Source organism: Onychostruthus taczanowskii, unplaced genomic scaffold, assembly GCF_017590055.1.
Source record: "Onychostruthus taczanowskii isolate IOZ18803 unplaced genomic scaffold, ASM1759005v1 scaffold18, whole genome shotgun sequence".
NCBI lineage: Eukaryota > Metazoa > Chordata > Aves > Passeriformes > Passeridae > Onychostruthus > Onychostruthus taczanowskii.
Window position 1 is genome coordinate 12,128,112 of NW_024499017.1, and position 21,398 is coordinate 12,149,509.

Sequence of the window (21,398 nt, forward strand, 5' to 3'; positions counted from 1 at the left end):
AAACCTCCCACCACAGGTCCAGACACATTTACAGACCTGAAACTGCAGAGATGTAACAGCAGGGGTTTGTTAGACACCGATCTGGGGAGAAGAGAAGGGAGCTGGAGTTTGTCATCACAGCCAGAGGGCAGCTGCAACAAAGGGCTGAGTTAGGGCTGATGGTTTCCAGCACAACTCACAGCCTGGAAATGAGCACTGGCCAGGGTTTTCCTGCACAGCACAAAGGGAATCTGCTCCCTTGCCGGCAGCACACAATTCCCACTGGAGCTCAGATCTGCCACAAAACCATCTGGGATCAAACAAGTGCAACTAGAAAGGGAAAGAAGGGCTCTGTGAGTGGGGCAGCAGCAGCCACCACTCCAGGAGCCACAACAAGCCACAAGGACAACCCCTTGTCACTCTGGACTCTGAAGGGCAACCTGCACAGGAATGGCAGCCCTGGGGTCACACAGGACCAGTGGCACCTTCTGCTGCCCAGCTGGAGCCCACTGGGCTCATCTCACAGCTGGGTTTCTTTTGCTTCCTTCCTGTGCCTTTTCAGACCCACTTTGCAAGAACTGAGAAAACCTTTCAGGTACAAACCAGTCTGAAGACACCAGAGCTTTTGCAGTTTACACTCATCTCCAGTCCCACACCCAGCTCCTGCAAGGAGAAAAAAAACATCTCTGGTCTCAGGGAGACACCCAGACCTGGAGCTCCAGGAACAGCACATCCATCAAGCTCCAGAAGCCAGGCCAATGCTGCACACACTCATCTGCAGTGGGGATCCTGCCCTGGCTGAGGGAATTCTCCAGAGGAAACCACACACTGCAATTAGCAAGGATGCAGGTATCACAGCAGCCTCTCCTGGCAATGCTGCACCCACAGAAAGGTTTCTGGAGAGGAGGATGTGCTTTGTCACTGCCTGTTCCTCTGTCCAGCTCGGACCAGAATGGTTTTGTCCAAAGACACTAAGGAAGGTCTGCTCCCTCCTCCGCAGGATCCTTCAGCTCTCCAAAGCACAGACTGGGAAACAAGGACTGCTGGGAAGCAGCGTGGAGTGGCACAGAGGAAAGGGCAGTCAGGGATGTCTCAAGTGGGATGTGTGTACATTTGGGGTAGAAAGGCTTTATTCAAAGTGCATGCTTCTATCCAGAGGTACCGAGGGCGAGGACGCCCCGCCCCAGCCCGGCTGGGGAGCGCAGCAGCCTTGGCCACCCCGAGCCCTGTCCTTCACCACAAACACTCATCAAGTAGCCAGGGACTGAATGTTCTTGAGCATCTCATCAAAGGCCTCCCGGGAAGGCGCCTGGGCGTTCTGGAAGGAGACCTTGATGCGGCTGTAGAGGCTGAAGGATTTCAGCTCCAGCCAGATGAAGCCGAAGCGGTCGTCGTCGAACAGGACGAACACCCCCGGCGTCCTCTCGGGGCTGGTGAAGCCGTGGCCAGCAATGAGCCCTGTCCCGTAAAAACTGCCAGGGGATGAGGACAAAACAGGTGTGAGAAGAGCCAGGATCAGCCAGTGTTTAGTTAAACATCAGTACAAGACTCTGGGGAAGCCGCTCTGACAGAACAGCGAGATTTACACTCGGTTTTTCTATTAAGACAAAGAACTCCCCGTTGCTATTTGCAGGTTCCTGCTTTGGGTTGTCCTGCTTAGAACCTACACACAAAGCTGGGGTTTTCAGCAGTGCAGTCCCCAAAGCCATCTGAGAGTAACTCATGCAACTCAAGGATCAGCACAGGCTCAATCCTCCAGGAAAGCAAAGGCACGTTGAGAGCGTGACCAGAGAGCCAAAACCTAAGGGAAGGGAGAGAAAAATCTAAAGAGCAGAAAAATCTACCAGGACCTGAGGAGGAATAAAGGTCAGTCAAAGCTCTGAGCAAGCAGCAGGTGGAGCAGGGCTTTATCCAAACACAACTGAGCTGTGACAGGAGAAGCCTTCTGGGATTAACCAGCTCTGGGTAGGTTTTTCCATGAGCACAGATGTTTGGCTGAAGGTCACCCACCTAAGCCTCAGCTTTTGGGCTCTTTTTCCACACTTCATTTAGTGTGCTGCTTCACCAACTCCAGCTCCCATTCAGCACAGCTCTCTGCATGCCTGCACCTCCTGCACAGCGTGCTCAGCACCTGCCAGGGCTGCCCCAAGGCACCGGAGGCCAGGGAAAAGTGGGAGAGAGCACTGTGTTCCCACAGCCAAGGAACATGAATGACACACATGGGAATGGCAAGCAGCTTGAACAGTTCTAAATATATGAGCTGAGCAGCTCTGGGACATAAAACACACCAAAAAAAAAAAGGGGGGTGTGTGCAATTCAGGAGAGGTGCCAGCTTCTGAAGTAAATCTAGCAAGGAAGTGGGATGGCAGATGACAGCATGGTGAGAGGGAACAAACCAAAGCCTGGGAAATTGGGCAGCAGAGGCAGGAAGCAGAGATTGTGCATTCTACATCCCTGGAAATGTTCAAGGCCAGGTCAGACAGGGATTGGAGCAACCTGGTCTAGTGGAAGGTGTCCCTGCCCCAGCAGGGCTGGAACAAGGTGGGATTTTAGGTCCCTTTTGATCCAAACCATTCTGGGATTCTGTGAAATCTGAGCCCAAGAGGCTGGGAGATCCACAGGCAAGTAAAGGGCACATAAATACAGGACACACCTCAAAGATTTCCCTTTCCCTTTCAAAAATGCATCAGCCATAAAAGCAGCAGTTACCAGACTCGGCAGGTCCGGGGATAATCCTCATTCCTCGATATCACTCCCATGGGCAGCACGAAGGGCTGGGAAGCTGGGGCCTTGTCCTGGGTTGTCCCCTCTGCCCCAGCTGCAGTCTCTTCCCCCTCAGCACCTTCTCCTCCCAGGGGGCTGGCAGGCTGGGAGGCAGCCTGCTGGGAGTGCTCCTCCTCCTCCTGTCTCTGCTCCCGCTCCTGCTCCTCCCGCCGGACCTGCTCCTGCACCTCCAGCACGATGCGGGACAGCTCGCTGAAGTCACGCAGGTTCTCGATGTCAGGCAGCTGCAGAGGATGTGCCAGGTCTATCTCCACAGTCTGCTGTCCAGCTGGGATGTTGGGATCTCCCTAGGGACAGGAAGGAACAGCACGGCTGCAGACACCAGCTGCTAGAGCCATCACCTGAACTTGTTAATAGTTCACCCCGTTCTACAATCACCCAGCTGGCAATAAAAAAAAACAAACTGCTTGGACCTTTTTTGTCATCCCCGCATTCCCCTTCCCAGAACCAGAATTTTAAATCAAAAGCTGTACTTGCAAGGGTGAAAGAAAGTCAAAGCTGCAGCTGCAGAATCCCTCCCTGCACGGAGGAAAGGAGCTCCCACGCCTGACTTCAGTGAAGAGCTGCCAACATTTGGTACCCGCTCCTCACACACACACAGGGGACCTCCAGTGACCTGCCACCAGCTGCTCAAAGAAAGCAGCTGGAGGAGAGGAAAGGAAAGGGAAGCCAGGAGCAACTTTGCAGAGCAGCTCCTGGTCACTCTGTGTGTACTGAGATTCACCCAGTGCCACCAACCCCCACAGGAAACAGGATTTGAGCTGTCAGTTTTCTGTCAGACAGAAACCTCTGCTGTGCATCCACTGAGAACACTTCCACAAGCACGTGAGAGACAGGAGAACGCACTCACAGTGATCTTGGTACCCTTGGCTTTCTTCCCATGGAAGCTCAGCATGACAATCTCCAGCCCGTGGCTCCCGTAGGTGCCTTTGAAGAGGCCTGGCTGGATGAGGTCCTCGGGGCTGCTGGGGGGGAGGTAGATGCGCCGGTACGTCAGGCAGTTGCTGGGCAAGAGAAAAACATCACAGAAGTCAAGAAAAAAACCCCTCCCCAGCAGCAGTGTGTTTGCATTCTGCTCCTCCAGCAGCTTGGGGATGTTGTCAAGACAGGCAGGATCTGTGTTTGCAGCAAGCTCAGGATTTGCTTTAGAGCTCTGCAAGCGCTTCCTCCCTCCCTGCGCTGCTCTCCGCACCATCCTCGTGAGCACAGCAGGAGATTCCTGCAGCAAGGAAACTTCCTCAGCCCTTAAGTTTCCTAGAGAACCTGAGAGTGAAGCATATTTAAACATCTGCTACAGCGAGGTAGTAATAGAAGCTTGGAGAGCTGGTTAAAATCCTCAGTTTCTCAGGGACTCTCTAATTCCTGCACTACAGAGCACACTGACTAATATGGGTAATAACCAGACACTCCTTGGGATCACAGGCATTTGCTCTGTCTTCAAATTAAAGAGAGTTAAATGACTCAAAAGCACCTTACTGTGCATAGTTACTGTGTAGAACTTGGAATCCTATTCCTACTGCTGTCATTCCACCTCATCTCCCTGTACAGCTGGGAAGCACTGCAAAGACATAACATTGCTCTGGCTGTGAAAGCCCATGGAAAACCCCAACTTGGGGAAAAATGCTGCAGAGTGTGCAGAGTGTGAAGTTACAGCAGCCCTTACTCATATTGGCTGGTGTAGATGAACTTCATCAGGATGAGCTCCTGCATGTGTTCGTGGAAAATGTCTTCCAGAGTCCGACCCCACTCCTCCCTCAGCCACGTCCGGAATTCCTGCAGCACGAGGAGAAAAGGGGGAGGATGAGGTCACTTCAGTGACATGCCCCAAGATGGCTTCAGGGTGTGACTCTGCGACAGCACATTTCACTGGCAGAGCCACACCCTCTGCCAAGGACAGGGAAACGTGGTTGGATTTGGGAACAGGCACGTGTTGGCTTGGAAATACGCTGAACAAATAGTGATTATGGTAACTGCCAGTGATCACACAATACACAGGCTCCCCTTCAAATAAATCCCAGGCAGAAGCATAAACCTCCTCAGAATAAAGGCATGAGCATGGCAAAGTAGCTCATCTACTCTTTCTCTCACAGTAACTAATTTGTGTGCCCACAAGCTGACTCCTGTGCCCTGTCCTGACACGCTCAACATAAAAGAAAAAAGCTTTTGAAAAGCACTGAGGGTTTAGAAGGTTAAATCCTGCTGATTTAATACTGATGCATCTAAATCCAAAAGGATGCTTTGAAAGCATCTCCTGAAGTACCCAACTGCAGCTCTGACAAGTTAATACCCTGCCATGAGTTGGTGTGATAACAGCTTACACTGAGATAGCAGCCTGCCAAGTGATATTCCAAACCTGCCTCCTTTATCTTCCCAAGCCAGATCCTCCAATTTCCATAAAGCCACGCACACGTAACGTGGTGCTTTGGAAGTATTAAAGCATTTCTCATCTGCTCCAGCACCAGAAAACACTTAACTAAACCTTTCACCCAGCTGTTTCCCATTAGCAGACAGACATTTTCCAGCCTTCCTCAGAAAGCAGCTGAAATATCAGATTTGTCACGTGGAACCAGCTGGAAGCAAAGAGCAGTACCTGGCACAGGTATTCATCCTGCCATTTATACCTGCATTTCAACACAGCTATTTCAGTCAGGAATCTGCCTTGCTGGGTAGAGCTGACACACACAGGAGAAACAACCAAATGAAGCTTTAATCCCTCGAGCAAGGCAAGCAGTGGGAAGGTGCCTTGCTGACCAGCAGGTACCCAAGTGCAGCTGGTGCTCACTGAGTTTGAAAGATCTTAATTATACAGAAGCAATGCCACTGAGATCAGTGCCTGGAGTGCTGCTGATGGCCAACAAGTGCTGCTGCCCCTGCCTGGACAGGTCTGCTACCAAAAGAGGAGGAAGGTGCTGGGGCTCAAAGAGCACCTTGACACAAAACTGCCTGAAAGAGGGAATGACCAAAAGCTCCCAAACCTGGGGGTTCATGCAGGCCCAATGACACAGAAATCAGAAGGGCAGCAGCTGGAAGCAGATCTCAGGAAGGGGACACACAAAGGGCTCAGTGCAGAGCCCTGGCAGAGCACTCACCTCCTGCCTGCCCCCTGACATCCGGTGGTGATCTGTCTGGTTGCACTTGGTGGAGAACTCGTCCTTCTTTACAATCTGTAGTCAGCAAGGAGGAGAATTGAACAGGTTACACACCTGTTTAGAGATGCTTGGGATGATGTAGCTAAGACTGCTCCCAGTAAATGCTTTACAAAACAAACATTACTGGATTTACTACAACAGAGGAATCATTCACTGCTACCGAGTGCAGCAGCTACAGAACAGAGAAATAAAAGCAATAAAATCTCAATGCACTCTAATGAAAATAATAGTTTTAAGCTGCTTTCCTATTTCAGCTTCCTCCTTTAAAGAAGATCTGTCAGGAAGCTTTTCAAAGCATCCAATGGACGCTGCATCACCTTCCCAAGGTCTCAGCATGGAGAGAGCTGCAGAACAAGTCTGTGTCTGCCTGGGCACACCCAGCAGCTGCCCAGGGCCAGCTTACACATCCTTTCCCCAGCCTGTGCACATCCTGGTGCTCCCAGCCCAACAGAAAACAGCACAACAGCCTGGCTGTGACAGTGCCAGGGAACAAATTCAGAGCAGGGAACAGCCCACACAACTTGTCAGACACATAATGAGTGTAAAGCTGGTGCCCACACACACAGCAGGGTGGTGAAAGCCGTATCTCTGAAATAAAATTCTCCCAGCTTTCTGATGAATCCATTTCCAGAGCCAAAGTGCACAGACGGTGCTGAGGGAGGCAGAGGAGCCCACCTGGATGTGGCCATTATGAGGTCCCTTGTGGCCATACATGCACTCCACCGTGGCACATTTCCTCTCCATGAGGTGGATCCTGAAGAGGGGCTTGAATCTCATGGGATCATCCACGTGAGGGTCATGAGGGGGCAGGTACATCCAGCCAATGATGAACAAACCATCCACCTGCAGAGGGACAGGACACAGAGCCCAGGGGATCAGCTTTGCAGGATTCCTCAGGAGCCTGCAGCAACCTCTGAGGCCTCTCGTGGCCCAGCAGCTGCAGAACAGTTTGCTGCATTCCCAAACAGCTTTCCAGCCATTAACCCAGACCATATGCACTGCCAGGGTGAGGAGGGTTTCTTTACAAGGCTTCCTGCACCACTGGGAAAAGCTCAGGCCTTTATTGCTGCAAATGACTTGCCTGGAGTGCAGGATCCAGAGGGAAAGACCACACAGCAAGTCAGACTCTAATTGGTTTGAGAGCTCCTGCTGGCAGATATTCTGCTTCCCATGACTATCCCTGCTTTTTGGATGAGGAATTATTTGGTTTTATTACTCAGAGAACACAGGAAGCAACTTTCCTCTACTGAGAGGCACAACCCCCTTCCTGCACACCTGACAGAATCCCTTCCCTCAGGGCCTGCCATTCCAGAGGCAGGATATTCTCCAAACAGAGAGAGCTGAGACAAAGTCTTTATAAGTCTTTATACTGACCTACAAAGGTCACAGGGGAAGCACTGATGCAGCTGGATGCCCTCTTACACCAGTTCATGCACCAGAATCTTGCAAAACCCAAAGGTCTCATGATTTGTTCTGCTTCAGGCTGGCAGCTGGTGAACCCTGGTGCAGAGAACAAGGGCTCCAGGCAAACTCCTGGCTCAGCTCTCAGCTGAGTCAAATGCTGCTCATTAATGCTCTCACAGCAGCACCAGAGCTGCCAGGCTCCACAGATCTTGCACCAGTGTCACTCTACACCTGATGCACGAGTCTTGGGGCTGGGGTAAAGGTTTGCCAACCACACAACTGCAAAGCCCTTTGCAAAAGGTTCAGCTGCAGGCAAAGAAAATGAAGTAAATGAACAGACTCCTGTGCCAGCCACTGGAATATCAGTGCCAGACCCTAAATCAAGCCTTTCCTTCAAACACTGATCATGTTTTCTACCTGCTCCTGGGGCTGTTTGGTGCGGAGCTGAAACATAAAAACTGTCTGGAGAAAGGTGGTGATGATGAGAATCCCAGAACCATTCAGGCTGGAAAAGAGCTCCAGGACCATGGAGTCCAGCCTGTGAGCAGTCCCCACGCAGAGCCATGAGTGCCACCTCCACTCCAGGGATGGGGTTCCCCCATGAGCAGCCCCTGCTGTGTTTAACCACCTTTCCTGTGAAGCAATTCCTCCTGAGGTCTAACCTAAGAGGAACCAGGAGAGAACCACGGAGCACCCTCTGTGTCCAAACCACCCACTCAAGGACTGACTGTCCAGACTATTTAATGGTCTGGGAATGGCTGCCAGGTGTGGAAAGTGTAAAGAAGCAGCTCTGAGCCCCCAAAAGCCTCGGGATGAGGCTCTCACTCACCACCACGTTCAGCAGTCCCCCGTAGGGCCCGATGTCCGGCTGCCACAATCCCAGGATGTGCCGGTAGCGGTGCAGCACTGGGGGACAGGGAGACACTCAGTGAGCACACCCAGCCCAGCCACTGGGATTTTGGGAATGAAAACCCTGCTGCCAGGCTGCACACACAGCACACACAACTGCATTTATGCAGGAAAGTGATTGTGTGCAAGCTGAGCCCTCCCCCAAGCTCACACGCTTTTATGTTCTTTATTCGTGGCCCTGTGGAAGGGCAGAACCACCTACCTCAGCAGGAATTCCCAAAAAACTTTTGTAACACAGTCCCATTAATGCAAATCACACGATGTAACCAGAGCTAAAAACAAATAAAAGCATCTGCTGCCTCCAGTTACCCAAAATGCACTCAATGCTTCACACTGCAAAGCAACAGAAAATAGGAAAAGGCAGGAAGGCAGGAAGGAACAGGGAAATTGGAGGATTTTGAAAGCATTTCACTGCCTTGTGTAGACAATCTTGGCTCCAGAGTTAAGCATCCTTAGAAACAGCCACTGGGAGCACGGGCAAAGCACATGGATCACTCCAGCTGGGGAATTTGGTGGTGTGGCCACATCAGTCATGGCCTTAAAAATTCTACAGAAGCAGCTACACCTCAGCAGTGCCCAAAAGCTGCTTCCAAAACCCACTCAAAATCTACTCTAGCAGTGGAGGCTTCCCTGTTTCTCATCTCAGAGCCAGCTGTCCCTCCAATCCCATCTAAACAGAGGAATGTTTTCAGCAAGCAGGAAAAAAGGGCTTTTACAGAATAAACTTAACCCTCCTGTGGTGAGGAAAGCTTAGAGATGGGACCCACCTCCAGTCCTTACACAGCCTTTCCTCTTGTCCATCTAATTCCCTTTTCTCCACCTGGTTTCCTCACCAGTAACCTTCACAAGAAGGCATTACACACTCTGGCATTCTGGGCAGGAACAGCAGCATGCACACTGTTTCCATGAAGATGGCAAGAAGGTATTTCACTGATCTTTTACAAGTCCATGGCCAACTCAGAAGGCCACAGTAAACTCATTTTAACCTCCAGGACTGGCTTGAATAATAAGGTTGGGTTTGCATTAATTTAAAAGCAGAACTGTGTTTCAGTGCAGCTGCTCCAGCAGCTTTGTTGCATTATTTACTTCAGACAGCAAGAACTACAGGAGTGGTTTTATTCCACCAAAAGCAAGAATTTCCACAGGAGTTTAGGATGGCAGGGAGGGATGTCCAGAGCTACTGCCAACTGGCCTGGAGGAGCCTTTTTCCTGGGCAGTAAACAATTTCACTGGCCAGGTTTCACCCAGGGAACCAAGTGCAGCACAAACAACACTAAGGCAAGCAGGCAAACCCCATTCCCAGCTCAGTAATTACACATTAATTAATGGCATGAGCTGCTCCACCCACCACACTCTGCCTTCTGCCCTGTCTGCCACAGAGCTGATAAAACCCAGCCGTTTTTAATGTATTTTTATTTTTTTAGGACAGAAAACTAAGCTATCCCAGGGGGATGAGGATGCCCCTCCTAGCCCAGCTCCTGTTAGGACCAATTTCAGGAAACAGAGCTGAGCTCTGGACACAGGAGGCCAAAAAAAAAAAATGTCATTCACTTCCAGAACTTACTGGGGAGAATGCTGGTGCTTGGCCAAAGGCCCAAACAAGTCTCAAAACACAGCTCAGTTTTCAAGCCTGGGCTGTCTCTGAGCTCCAGCAAAACAGCAGCTAATATTAATTGCAGGGAAACCTGATAAATTCCAGCTCTGGCTCCTCCTGGCAGGAGACAGGATGGATTTAGCATTTGTTTCCCTTCCTGCTCCTCGAAAGAAAACAGCACTTGGGTCTTTCTCCAAGGTTTTCCACTGCCTGTGCTCACTCCTGGAGAAGCCTCTTGCCTACCCAAATTTCTGAGTCCACATCCTGCCAAATGGAGCAAAACCACATCCACTGGATGCTCCAGGACAGCCTTCACCCAGCCTGGATATTCCCCACGCTCCACAAGCAGCTCTGCACACCCTTCAGATGGGAGGGGGGCTTGAATCCAGCTGGGAATGGCCTCGGGAAAGCAGGGAATGCCAAGCTCCCACTGACAAAAGGCTGCCTGGGGCATTCCTGACCAGGAAAGCCCCAACCCACTGCAATTCTTCCCGATTCCTGGGATGCAGGAAGGTCTCTGGAAGCAAAAGGAGCTGGAGCAATGAAAGCAGTGCCCTGGCTGGTGACACCTGACCTGCTTGTGGGAAGAGCTCAGAGTAATCCAAGTGAGTTTAAACCCCTGAGGAAAGTGATCTGAGCTCACCTAGCTGACCCTGCAGGAACAGGAACTAGGGAAGAGTTCCATGGAAAATCCTGACAGCACAGGAGGGGGAAAAGGGGAAATGGGCCACTGCATCTTAATCCACATGGGCTCAGAACCACAGAAAAGACCTCTAAGATCACCAAGTCCAACCACCCAAGCTTTTCCCCAAGAGAAAAGGAGCACATCAGAAATCTGGGGCTGAGCTAAAGAAATAACAACTGAGGGAACAGCACTAAATGCCATTTAAGTTTGGAGCAACATCCAGTCCCCAAAGGAATCCATCTTGCAGCTTGGATTTGCTTCTCCTTCCTATGCAGCCCCAGAACAGACATCCCAAGCTGCCAAAGCCCAAACTTTGTCCCAGTTCCTGCTGTAGTCCTGCTGCTGGTCTGTCCTGACTCACATTAAAGTCACCACCTCCCCTGCATGGCCCCTGCTCAGTTGCTTCCCTCAGCACAGGGAATTCTGCAGCATCCACTCACTGATTAATGCGTGTGAAAAACTCCATTCCCAAGCAGTGGGTTAGTAACTGGAGTCTGCCAAACTCTGCAGACCCAAAGGAGCATCACAGACAGCTCAACACCCCCTCTAAATAAACACTAAATAATCCTGGCTTCCTTAATTGATGTAAACTAATCAGTCCTTCCCCCACAATTCCTGCTGAACACTAAACTCCAAGGGTTTAACTATTCCTCCCTCAACACAACACGAGGAGGGGGAAAAAAGGTTATCCAAAGTGAGGAAGGCAAATCACAATGTTTAAAACATTAGCAGAACGTTTCCTAGAGACAGAGATGGTGCTCAGAAGGATTCAGTGTGCAGGGGGGGGATTACTATGGGAACACTCAGCATTTTCCTCTGGGAAGAGCTGCGGATTGCACTGCGGTTCACTTGAATCACCACGAAGCTCTTTGCCAGTCCAGAGCTGCCTTTGGGAGGTATCTCTGGGTATGTGAATTCTTTCCTGGGTATCTGAATTCTTTCCTCAAAGAAAGGAGCAGTTCCCAAGGAGCAGAGTGAGTGCTCCTGAGAGATCCTCCAAGGAGCACCCGAAGGAAAGCCAGCAGCCCTCAGCGCCCGCCCTGCTCACGCTGCCACCCCGCAGGGTCCCAGCGCCGTGTGACACGCTCCAGCCACCCCTGGTGGCACGTCCCTGCCGTGCCAGGGTCGGGGCAGTGCTTTGCTCCAAGGCAGGGCACAGTCCATGCAGCAGCCCGGGCGTGCTGGGCGCAGGCAGCGGCGCAGCGGGTACGTACGGCAGGTGTAAACATCTCTGTACTCCATGTGCTCGTAGTCGGGCAGGATTTTCATAAAACGCCCCGACTTCACCCGGGGGTTTATACCTGAACAGACAGAGCAGGGTGAGTGCCAGCAAACTCTGCTCCCCTGGGACCAGCAAACACTTCCATGGATCTGCAGCAACCGCGCAGGGAAGCCCAGCTCTCTCCTGAGTTTGCTTCCAGTTGTTTCTGTCACCCTCAGTCCCATGTGGGCAGGATTCCTCACACAGAACTGTTCCAGATTCCCATAGACATTATCTACAAATGGCATCCAGTGAACTCCAAGTGGAATCAAAGCCCTTCCTCAAACTCTGCACTGCGGCCTCAAGAAGACCAAGTCACTCCATGGGCCTTGGATTAGTTCTGCTTTCAGGCACTTGAGTTCAGTTCCCATTTTCCCCCAGCATTTCTCACAGAAACACACTCAGGGAATGGAAAAGTCCATGCACTAATCCCAAACTAACTCCTCTGCAATTAAAGAGGTTTATGGGACAGCAAATGGGGTGACACCAGCAGCAATCTGCTCCTGGCACAGGGCAAAGTGCAAAGTGCAGAATGTGAGCAGAGGAGCTGAGATGGGGCATCCTGAAAGCCAGAACTGCTGCCAAGCATTCCCAGTTTGGAGTGACCATCCCTGCCTGGGATTGCTGGGTGGCTACAAACACAGATCTTACACAGAAGGGCAGGAAAGGCCATCTCAGGGATGTTCTCACACATCAAGTATGACCCTTTGCTAATGGATGCCATGGATTTGAAAACTACTCATGGAAACCTATGTGTGAAGCAGACTTATTGCAGGTTATTAAATAAATAACCTGATTACACTCTGGAAAGCTGGAAACAGTGGGAATGTTTAGGAAAATATCCCACAGGCTCACCCTCTCCTCAGCATCCCTGCCCACAGCCGTGGCTGGGAGATACTGGGCTGGAGAGTCACCCCTGTCCTGAGCCAGTAAGGCCATTTTCACCCACAACTTGTGCATAAAAAGCACTAAATACCACTCTAGTATCTCTGAACTACGTCAGTTATGCAGTGAACAGGACTACAGGTCATGAAGAGGTGTTGTCCCACTTAAAAATGACAGTGAAGAGCTGAGATCTGACCTGGTATGTGCTGTGGGGCTGTCACCACACCAAAATATGGGATTAAATGGGAATTAAGGGAGGCCTCAAGGGTTAATGGGACTCCTCTGGGGACATCTGTGTGCTGGCTCAGCATCACTCAGCCCTCCCAGCCAGGAAAATGAGGCAGATCCATCCCTAGTGTAGTATAATAGGGAAAGAGAGATATCAGCTGATGAAATAATTTTCCTGTGGATGCTCAGCAAGTCTATTAAAAATGGGATTAAAGCCCTTCTACCTATTCTTGTTCCCAGCTTTAAGATCAATGGGTCTTTGCTGCTTCAGGGTTCTAAAGGGTCCCACAGGCATTCCCAAAACACACAGACACCTCCTGCCAGGCTCTCTTCCTTCAGGGAATGCTCATCCCTTTCCCACTCTCCTACAGCCATCTCCTTTCACTGAGATCAAGGCTTAGAAAAAAAAATCTGTTAATTCCTTAGCAAGATCTGAAAATGGCAAAACAGGATGAAAAACCCTCAATAAACTTAATTTAAAAATTAAATTCCATCCTCTTCTCCCACCAAAGGGCTGGGAGGCACAGAAATCCTGATTTTTGGTATCAAATAAACCTCCAAACATGTCAACTTCCCAATGAAACCCTTGCAAGTCAGTCTGAACAACCTCTGCCATCAAAGTTTAATAAATATTCATCATTTCTGTGCTCTCAAAGTTGGTATTAAGCACGATTTGGATTGGCTTCATCACTTACGTTTGGCGTAAACATCTCGACAGGACGCTCCTGTGATCTCCAGCTTCCTCAGGTTTTCACACACTCCATATTCTGCAACAACACAGCAAAAAAGGGTCAACTCTGGCACAAAAAGGTTTGGAGCCTTGACATAAACCACTGAGATCTGATTTGTGCTTTCTTGAAGCTGCCAAAGCAGACCAAGAATCTGATTTTTGCTTTAAAAACCGGATGCGATTCCGTGGCAGGTTCCAAGACATTTCAGAAGCAATGCCTGCAACAAACACACCAGAAGGCACAAACACACCCAGCAAAGTGCCAGCTGCTCACATCTCAGCCAGGAGGAGTGTGAAATGTGGGAGACATCCCCATTCCAGCTGGGATTGTGTGCCTGCTCCCAGCAAATCACCGCTGTGCGCAGCAATTATCTGCTCTCCCTGAGGTACCCGACAGGGAAAACTGCTTATTAGGATCCTGAAGGAAAGGTCACAGGCTCGAAAAAGAATGAAACACAGACATAAAACAGGCCCCAGCATGTACAAATATGGTTACAGTGAAAGCAGATCAGATTGAGACAGGGCTGCTGTGCAGTCAGATGCCTTTGATTGCTTCCAGAACCCCCCGAAAACAAAAGCAGTCGGAGATCTGGGAGCAGCTTTGAAGCAGAAAATGAGATTCTCTCCTTTCATTTTCAGGAAGTCAACGTCGAACTTTTAAAAAACTTCAAAAAAAAAAAAAAATAAAAGCAAGTACTAATGTCTCAATGCCAGGAATTCTCCGAAGAGTAGAGGGAGGAAATGAGAGGAGGGAGATCCCAAAAAATCAGCAGTGACAATGCCACCCTGCTGCAGTGACCCTGACAGATCTCAGTAGAGAAAAGTGCCCTCCTTGACATCAAAGCCATCAAGAGCACAGATCAAACAGCAGCACAAACACCTGCCAGGTATTTGACACAAAACTGTATCTCTGCAGGCCTTCATCAAGCCATTAAATACAAACTTTATCCTCAGCTGAGCATCCTTGAATCAACAACCGTGGCTGTGAAGCACCACCTAATGCTGGAAACCCGCTGCAGGAGAGAACTCAGGTTTCAAACAGGAGAAAAACAGGAGTTTCCCTGAATTAATTCAGCCTCCTCCTGTCTGTAAATGCAAGCGCACTATGAGAGAGGTTTACTGGCAGCCTGTCTCCAGGGAATACACATCCTGCACAGTCTGGCTAAGCAGCAAGGGTGAGGGGGGCACAGGGCACAGCAAACACACTGCCCTTCATCAAAAAATGCCAAGGGCAGTGGCAGAATTCCTGCTGACTTCTGTAGGCAAAGGCAGAGGAAGCTCTGAGGGCTCTCAGCCCCAAGGTGGGCTGGGGAAGCACAATTAGCAGAGCTGAGCTCGCAGGAAGAGCACACAGCACAAAGAAAGCATTCAGTGCTGGGGCTCTGCCAGCTGAGCGCTGCAGAGGCACGGAACCACAGCTCCAGGGCAGCCTGGCAATGCAGAGCCACCCTGCCAGAGCCCTCCAGGCTTCCCAGCACCCCTCTGCACGTCAGGGAGGGATGGGGAAATACATCCAAGGGATGGAAGCACATCCAAGGGGTGCAGGAGCAGTGTGGAATGTCCTCAGCTGACTGGAAAGTCCTTGGAAAAGGGCAGGAACAGGCAACTCTTGGGCACCTAAACAAAACTCACCTGGCCCCAGTGATACCCCAGGGTTTGGCTTTTATATTTTTCACATTCTGTGCTGCTTTAGTGTGCAGGTCTGAGCTTCACATCAGGGCATGGTGAGCTCTGTGCACAGAGCAGGGACACAAAACAATTCCTGCTCCAGCTGGGCACCAAGGACAAATGATCCAAATCTCAGCCCAAGAGCACAAACCCCGTGGGCTGGAGAGAGAAAAACAAGAACAATGGAACTTCATAACCTAAAGCTGTAACTGGACAATTAACTCCAATATGCAAATGGAGCAGAACTTGTAAAAGTGAGAGATCTTGTGACCGGTTGTCCATTTTTGGGACCATTTTGGTTCATCTTGGGTTCATTTTGGGACCATTTTGGTTCATCCTGGGTGCAGCCCTGGCTGGGCTCTTGTGCTGCCCATTGAGGATACCCTTTTAAAAAATCCCTGCTTTGTTCTTTAGCTCTGCCCAGCCTCTGCTCTAGGCCAGCCTTCCCAAGGCATCAGCAGGACAGGTGAGATGAGCCCCGGGCACTGCAGGCAGGGAAGGGATTTTACTGCATGGCAAAGGGAGGACACACGTGGAGGATCCTCCCCAAATGGAATCTCCAGCAGCACCAAGAGTGACATTCCCTCTTCCCACAGTTTCCCACAGCCTTCTCCCTAATCCATAAATCCCTCAAGTGAGTGCCATGGAAGATCCACCAGCAGAAGTTACCTCCAAATAAGAGGCTGGGAAGGGATTTGATGTCAAAGCTTCATGCAAGGGCCCCTGACAACCTGCAGTGAAATTTTATAAAAGCCAAACTGTTAATAAAGTGCTTGTAATTCCAATCTCACCTGGAAAGATTCAAATAAACTCCTTTAAATAATACAAAAATTAAGGATTTCTATATTCCTACATGTTACTTGTCACTAGATATCCAAGAGAGTATTATAGAGAAAAAAAATAATCTCATCCTAATGTGCTTTAAGACTGATTTTATAACTAATTCTTATCCTATTTTGGTCAGCAAACAGCTACAGAGAGTGAAAATGCCACAGTGATGGCTGAGCTCCATAAGTGCATTACTGCAGCTCTTCTGACCCAGCTGCTCACACCAGCATGGCCATTTTATGGGAAAAATCAATATTTTGGCTCACAGTGTTTAAAAAAAAAACCTTCCAAATATCATAAGCATGAAAGGCCATCTCCTTTTAACCCAGAAGGCAAGAGGGACATAAATTAACAGCAACTAGGGCTTCAAGCTAATGAGAGAAAAATAAATCTGGTGAAGTTTTCTTTACAGAGAACAGAAATCCCTTTCCAAGAAAGATCTGAAGGGCTTGAGCTTCCTGGAAAATTCCATTTCAGTGCAATTAAATCTATTTTAAGGAAATGTATCTCAGTGCAATAGCTCACTGAGTAAAGTATTTTTATTTTAAGGAGTTAATAGTCACAGAAATTCACACCCTTGGAAAATGGCTACTTAATCCTGCTTGCAAAGCAAGGATGGAAATTGGTTTTCCAGGTTCCCACTGACTAGCTGGAAAGGCTGCTGGTTTACAGGGAGTGCTGATTTCCCAAACACAGGCACATGCTGCTGTTTCCATGGTCACATGCACAGGATTTTAAGGGCTTGGAAAAGCAGTTTCCATTGGCTGTGAGCTGCACTAACACTTCTGCAAGTGGCATTTATCTCCTGCCCTGCTCCCAGCACTTCCAGGCCTCCCGTTCCCTGTTCCTCCCCAAAAGAAGCTGTGCCACCTTCACCCTGCAAGGACTAGTTTGGAATTTAAAAACAAGCAAGGCTCTTCCATCCTGGGTTGGGAATAAGCCCTGTGCTCACATCAAAGCCCAAATTCCTGCTTTTCTGCTGCCTTTCCCAGCATGGCAACGCCAGGGAGCTGCTGGAAGCTGTGTGTGCACATCCACAGTTCAGAGGAAATGAGGATGTCTGGCAGAGCTTGATCCCCTTCACCATTACTGAACTTCCACTGTGTCCTGGCTAATCAAATCTTCCAATTATCCCTGGATAAATGCATGTTCACAAGGCTGGACATAGAACAGAGAGGATAAAAACTCACTGGATCATTCCAGATACCACAAAAATGGCAGATTCTCAGGTCAGCAGCTCTGAAGCACCAGATGAACAAATTTGGAATTGGCTTCTTGCTTCCAAAGGTTGAGCAATCAGTTTAAAACAGAGCCAGTCCTCCCAAACACTTCTTCCAGGAGAAGGCCTGGGGCTACCATGGAGGAACAGGAGGTTTGATCTGCAATAAATGCACACATGTGCAGAGGATGGGCAGCTTCAGATGTGCAGCCTGCAGAAGATCTGAGACTCTCTGAGGGGTGGCTCAGACAGCTGAGCACTGCCTGAGCAGGGAGAATACCAAGCACTGCCAAGCTGGAGTTTAAAAGCCTGGAAAGGTCACCAGAGATGAAGAAAAGCCACAGACTAACACACCACACAATGTTTTCACATCACACAAAGGGAGGCTGGAGCCTTGTGGCTGATGAGAGCCACCTTCACTAGGGCACAGCTCTGCAAGAAATGGTTCCTGTTGTGGCAGCATTTGTACATCAAACTCCTGCATGGATTCCTTGGAGTCTTTTTAGAGCTGAACCCCACCCAAAAGTCTCCTCACTGAGTGTACAAACCACACTTCCCACCCTTCTTTCCCTACAACCTGAAGGTCACAAACTTCAGCACCTTGGCTGACATTTTCCAGCAGGCCCAAAAGCTGCTGGGTGTTGTTTTCACAAACAAAAAAGCCTTTTCTTCCAAGCTCTAGAAGTGGTTATTCTGCATTGCTGGTCTGTTCCCAGGTGTTCTGCTGCATTTGCCCTGGTCAAAGATGAAATAATTTAAAGATTAAAAATGGACTATAAGGTGTTAATCAAGTCAAGTCAGGCCACCAGCCAGGGTGACACGAGCTTTAATTCTGCTCCTGCTGCAGGGATCAGCAATCTCCTATTTATAGAAAACATGGAAGTGACTGCAACCCTCCCCTTGCCAAGGAAGCAATCCAGAGACATTGTTTACCCCAAACAGTTGCAATGATAAAAGGACAACAGCTCTGGCAGTGTCACACAATTCCCCCCGCTTCATCCCAGTGCTCCACCAGCAGCAAAAGCCACTCCACTTTCAGGCAGACAAGTCCTCTGGACACTTGGAATAATCACAGCATGTTTTCACACTAATCTACAGCTGGGCTGGCCCAGGGCAGGGCAGAGCAAGACACCAACACTGCAAGGACTGAGGGCTCCCATCCAGCCTGGGGCACAGCCAGGCTGCTCCTGTCCAAGGAGAAGGGAAAAAATGGCCAAAACAAAGCACTGCAACAACAGCTTCTCCCAGACAAGCTCCTCTCTGTTCTGGTTATTTCAGGATTCTTTCCTGCCTCTGCACTGCTGTGCACTCCTAAAAACAGAAGTGGTTTTGCACATGCAGCTGACAGCAAGATGAAGTTTCCCAGTTACTCCTGGAACATCGTGCTGGGTTCGGATGATCCTTGTGGATCCCTTCCAACTCAGGATATTCTGTGATTCCATGATCATCAGGAGGCTCCAGAGTGAACAAACCAGCAAGGCACACGCGCTCTTGTTCTGTTTTTAGGACGTGCAGCCTCACAACAAGGCTCAGGCAGACACAGACACACTTAAACACTGAGCTCAATGGGAATTAGTTTTGGAAAAGATTACCAAAAACGATGACATTTTATGTTTGATTATCACAGAGTCACCGGTGTATGGCTGTGCAGAAACACAGCACAGAATATTTTAAGTTTTAAATGCATATTTATTTACCAACACCTGATGTTTACCTATAAAATAATGCCCAATTCCATACTCATGTGCACAACCATTCAAAGTTACAGTCCTACCTCAGCAGAGAATGCAAAGCACCACAAACAGCCTGAGAAGTCCATCTGAGGAACTGCCTGGAAAACCAGAGCTGGTTAAAAGGTTCACAAGCAGTTTCACCACGGCAGGAAGATTTTGGCCAGGAACTGCCCCTTAAGTGTTCAGGACAGCTTGGGCAGCTGCCTTTGGAACAGGATCCTCCTCAGACACAGCAGCAGCCACCAAAGCACTCTCTGACACTGCTTGGAATGGGTATGTTGGGAAACTGGAGAAATTACATGCAAAGAGAGTCAAAATTTGGTTTATACACCTCTCACCTGGCAGTTAGCTCAGAGCCATAGACAAAAGTGTTGCCTTGATACCTTCCCTTCCTGTCCAGGTTAGTTTTAGCCATAAAAATCTTACTGTTGCCTTCATTTGCTTAAATTTCAGCTGAGTTTTATCCACTGGAAAGAAAATCCAAGGAGCAGACATGAATTTGATAAATACATGTAAATCCCCACCAGACCTAATTCAGCAGGTCTTTTTTACAAGCCAACCTAGCCTAGAGTTAAAAGTGACATAAATTTCTATATACACATTTTGCCAGGATCATAACCTATTAAAATAATTAATCAGTGAAGTTTTGCAAACCAATCATCAAACACACAAATCTCCACGTCCCTAGAGAAGTATAAGGAAAGAATGAACATCATTTCATTAGCCTATCTCCTAAAAAGTGTTAAATGAATGGGACAATGCTGAATTATGAAATAATGCTTTGGTTTAAATTTTCCAGGTGCAGCCTTTGTGCTGTCCAAAGGCTCTTGGACAGTGCTGATAAGGCACAAATTCATTCCTGCAAAGGTTTCAAGCATTCCACCAGATCCCACTGCAGGCAGCCACTGACATTCCCAAATCTCTCATCGCCGTGCCCTCAGTGCTATTAAAACCAGAAAGCAAACAGGAAAATACACATGACTTCATGTGCTGGCAGCACATCCCTGGCAGGATGGCAGCGTTTGGAGAGGATGAGCACAGCAAGGCAGCCCCTGGGAGGTGGGACAGGACTGAAATAACAAACACAGGACACAGAGCCACAGCGGTGGGACGAAGAGGATGAGGAGGAAGGAGGGAGACCCGCAGCCTCACAGGGGAAAAAACACCTCCCAGGCCTTCGCATTACTGCAGCACAGCATCCTGGCACCAGAGCATTCCTGGAAAACGCACAGCCGAACCTGGAACCTCTCCACGCTGGCTCTGTACTTCCCCAAGGATGCCCTTACCCCGCCACGGCCTCCTCCGGACCCAGCTCCCGGTACCCCAAGGTCCCCCCTTCCATCCCCGGTGCAGGAGCTGAGCATTCCCAGTCCTCGGGATTCCCCAAGGACAGGCTACACGGAGGCATCACCTCCCAGGGCCTCTCCCATCCCATTCCTCCGGAGGACACCCCCAGCTGGATGCCCTTTGCCGGGGGACACCCCCAGCTGGATGCCCTTTGCCGGGGGACACCCCCAGCTCGATGCCCTTTGCCGGGGGACACCCCCCAGCTCGATGCCCTTTGCCGGGGGACACCCCCCAGCTCGATGCCCTTTGCCGCAAGTCCAGTGCCACCACCAAGGGACCGTGTCCCAGGGGTTGTGCCCAGGTCTCCCCCCTGCACACGTGGAGCCCTGCGAGCCGCAGCCCGCACCCCAAATCTGCTCTTTGCCCTGCAGCCCAGGCCCCAGCCCCTCAGGACCCCCAGCCCACCATGCCCTCCGGCACCCCCGGTGCGCTCCTGCACCTCTGCTCCCCCGCGGCCCCGGGCCGTGCGGGCCCTCGGGCGGGCGGTACCTTCGCGGCAGCGCCGCCGCCAGATCGTGTCGGTGCTGAGGATGCGGCGGAAGGTGGTGCACACTCGGGCCAGGCTGGGCAGGTCGGTACCGGGCAGGGAGCCGAAGATTTGCACCAAGAGCTCCGGGGGCAGCTCCAACAGGGACAGCGGGGCCCGCCCGGCCGGGCCGGCCTCGACTGAAGGCGGCAGGGGCCGCCCGCCCTCAATGCGTTCCGCGGCTTCATCGTCCTCCGTGACGCCCCCACCTCCCGCTTCCTCGGGGTCCGTATCGGTGTCGGGCTCGCTGTCGGCGGCGCCGCGGCGTTGCTCCCTGGCGGCGCTGCGCCGGCGGCAGCCGCGGGCGGGCCCCACGCCGCACAGCCGGGCACACACGGCCATGGCCGCCGCCGCTCTGACCGCGGCTCCGGGGCGCGCCACCGTGCCGGCCGCCGGCCGTGCCCGCCGCTGGCCCCGCCCACCGCGAAGCCGCACCAATCAGCGCCGCCGTTCCGCCGCTAGGCCGCGC

The 21,398-nt window shown here is 50.6% G+C and overlaps 1 protein-coding gene across 2 annotated transcripts; it reads right to left on the bottom strand.

The window, feature by feature from the left end:
* Positions 1–1,091: 1,091 nt before the first annotated feature.
* Positions 1,092–21,329, bottom strand: FBXO31 (F-box protein 31). 2 transcript variants are annotated; one of them, XM_041400411.1, is made up of 10 exons: positions 20,893–21,328; positions 13,574–13,645; positions 11,719–11,805; positions 8,146–8,222; positions 6,588–6,755; positions 5,853–5,927; positions 4,427–4,536; positions 3,614–3,767; positions 2,689–3,050; positions 1,092–1,451 (listed from the first exon to the last, which is right to left on the bottom strand). In XM_041400411.1, the coding sequence occupies exons 1-10, from the start codon at positions 21,269–21,271 to the stop codon at positions 1,229–1,231; spliced, it is 1,707 nt and encodes a 568-aa protein (XP_041256345.1). In that variant the 5' UTR covers positions 21,272–21,328; the 3' UTR covers positions 1,092–1,228. The 2 variants fall into 2 exon arrangements, with proteins under 2 accessions (XP_041256345.1, XP_041256346.1); XM_041400412.1 differs by lacking the exon at positions 11,719–11,805 and having other exon boundaries at positions 20,893–21,329.
* Between the last annotated feature and the right edge of the window lie 69 nt (positions 21,330–21,398).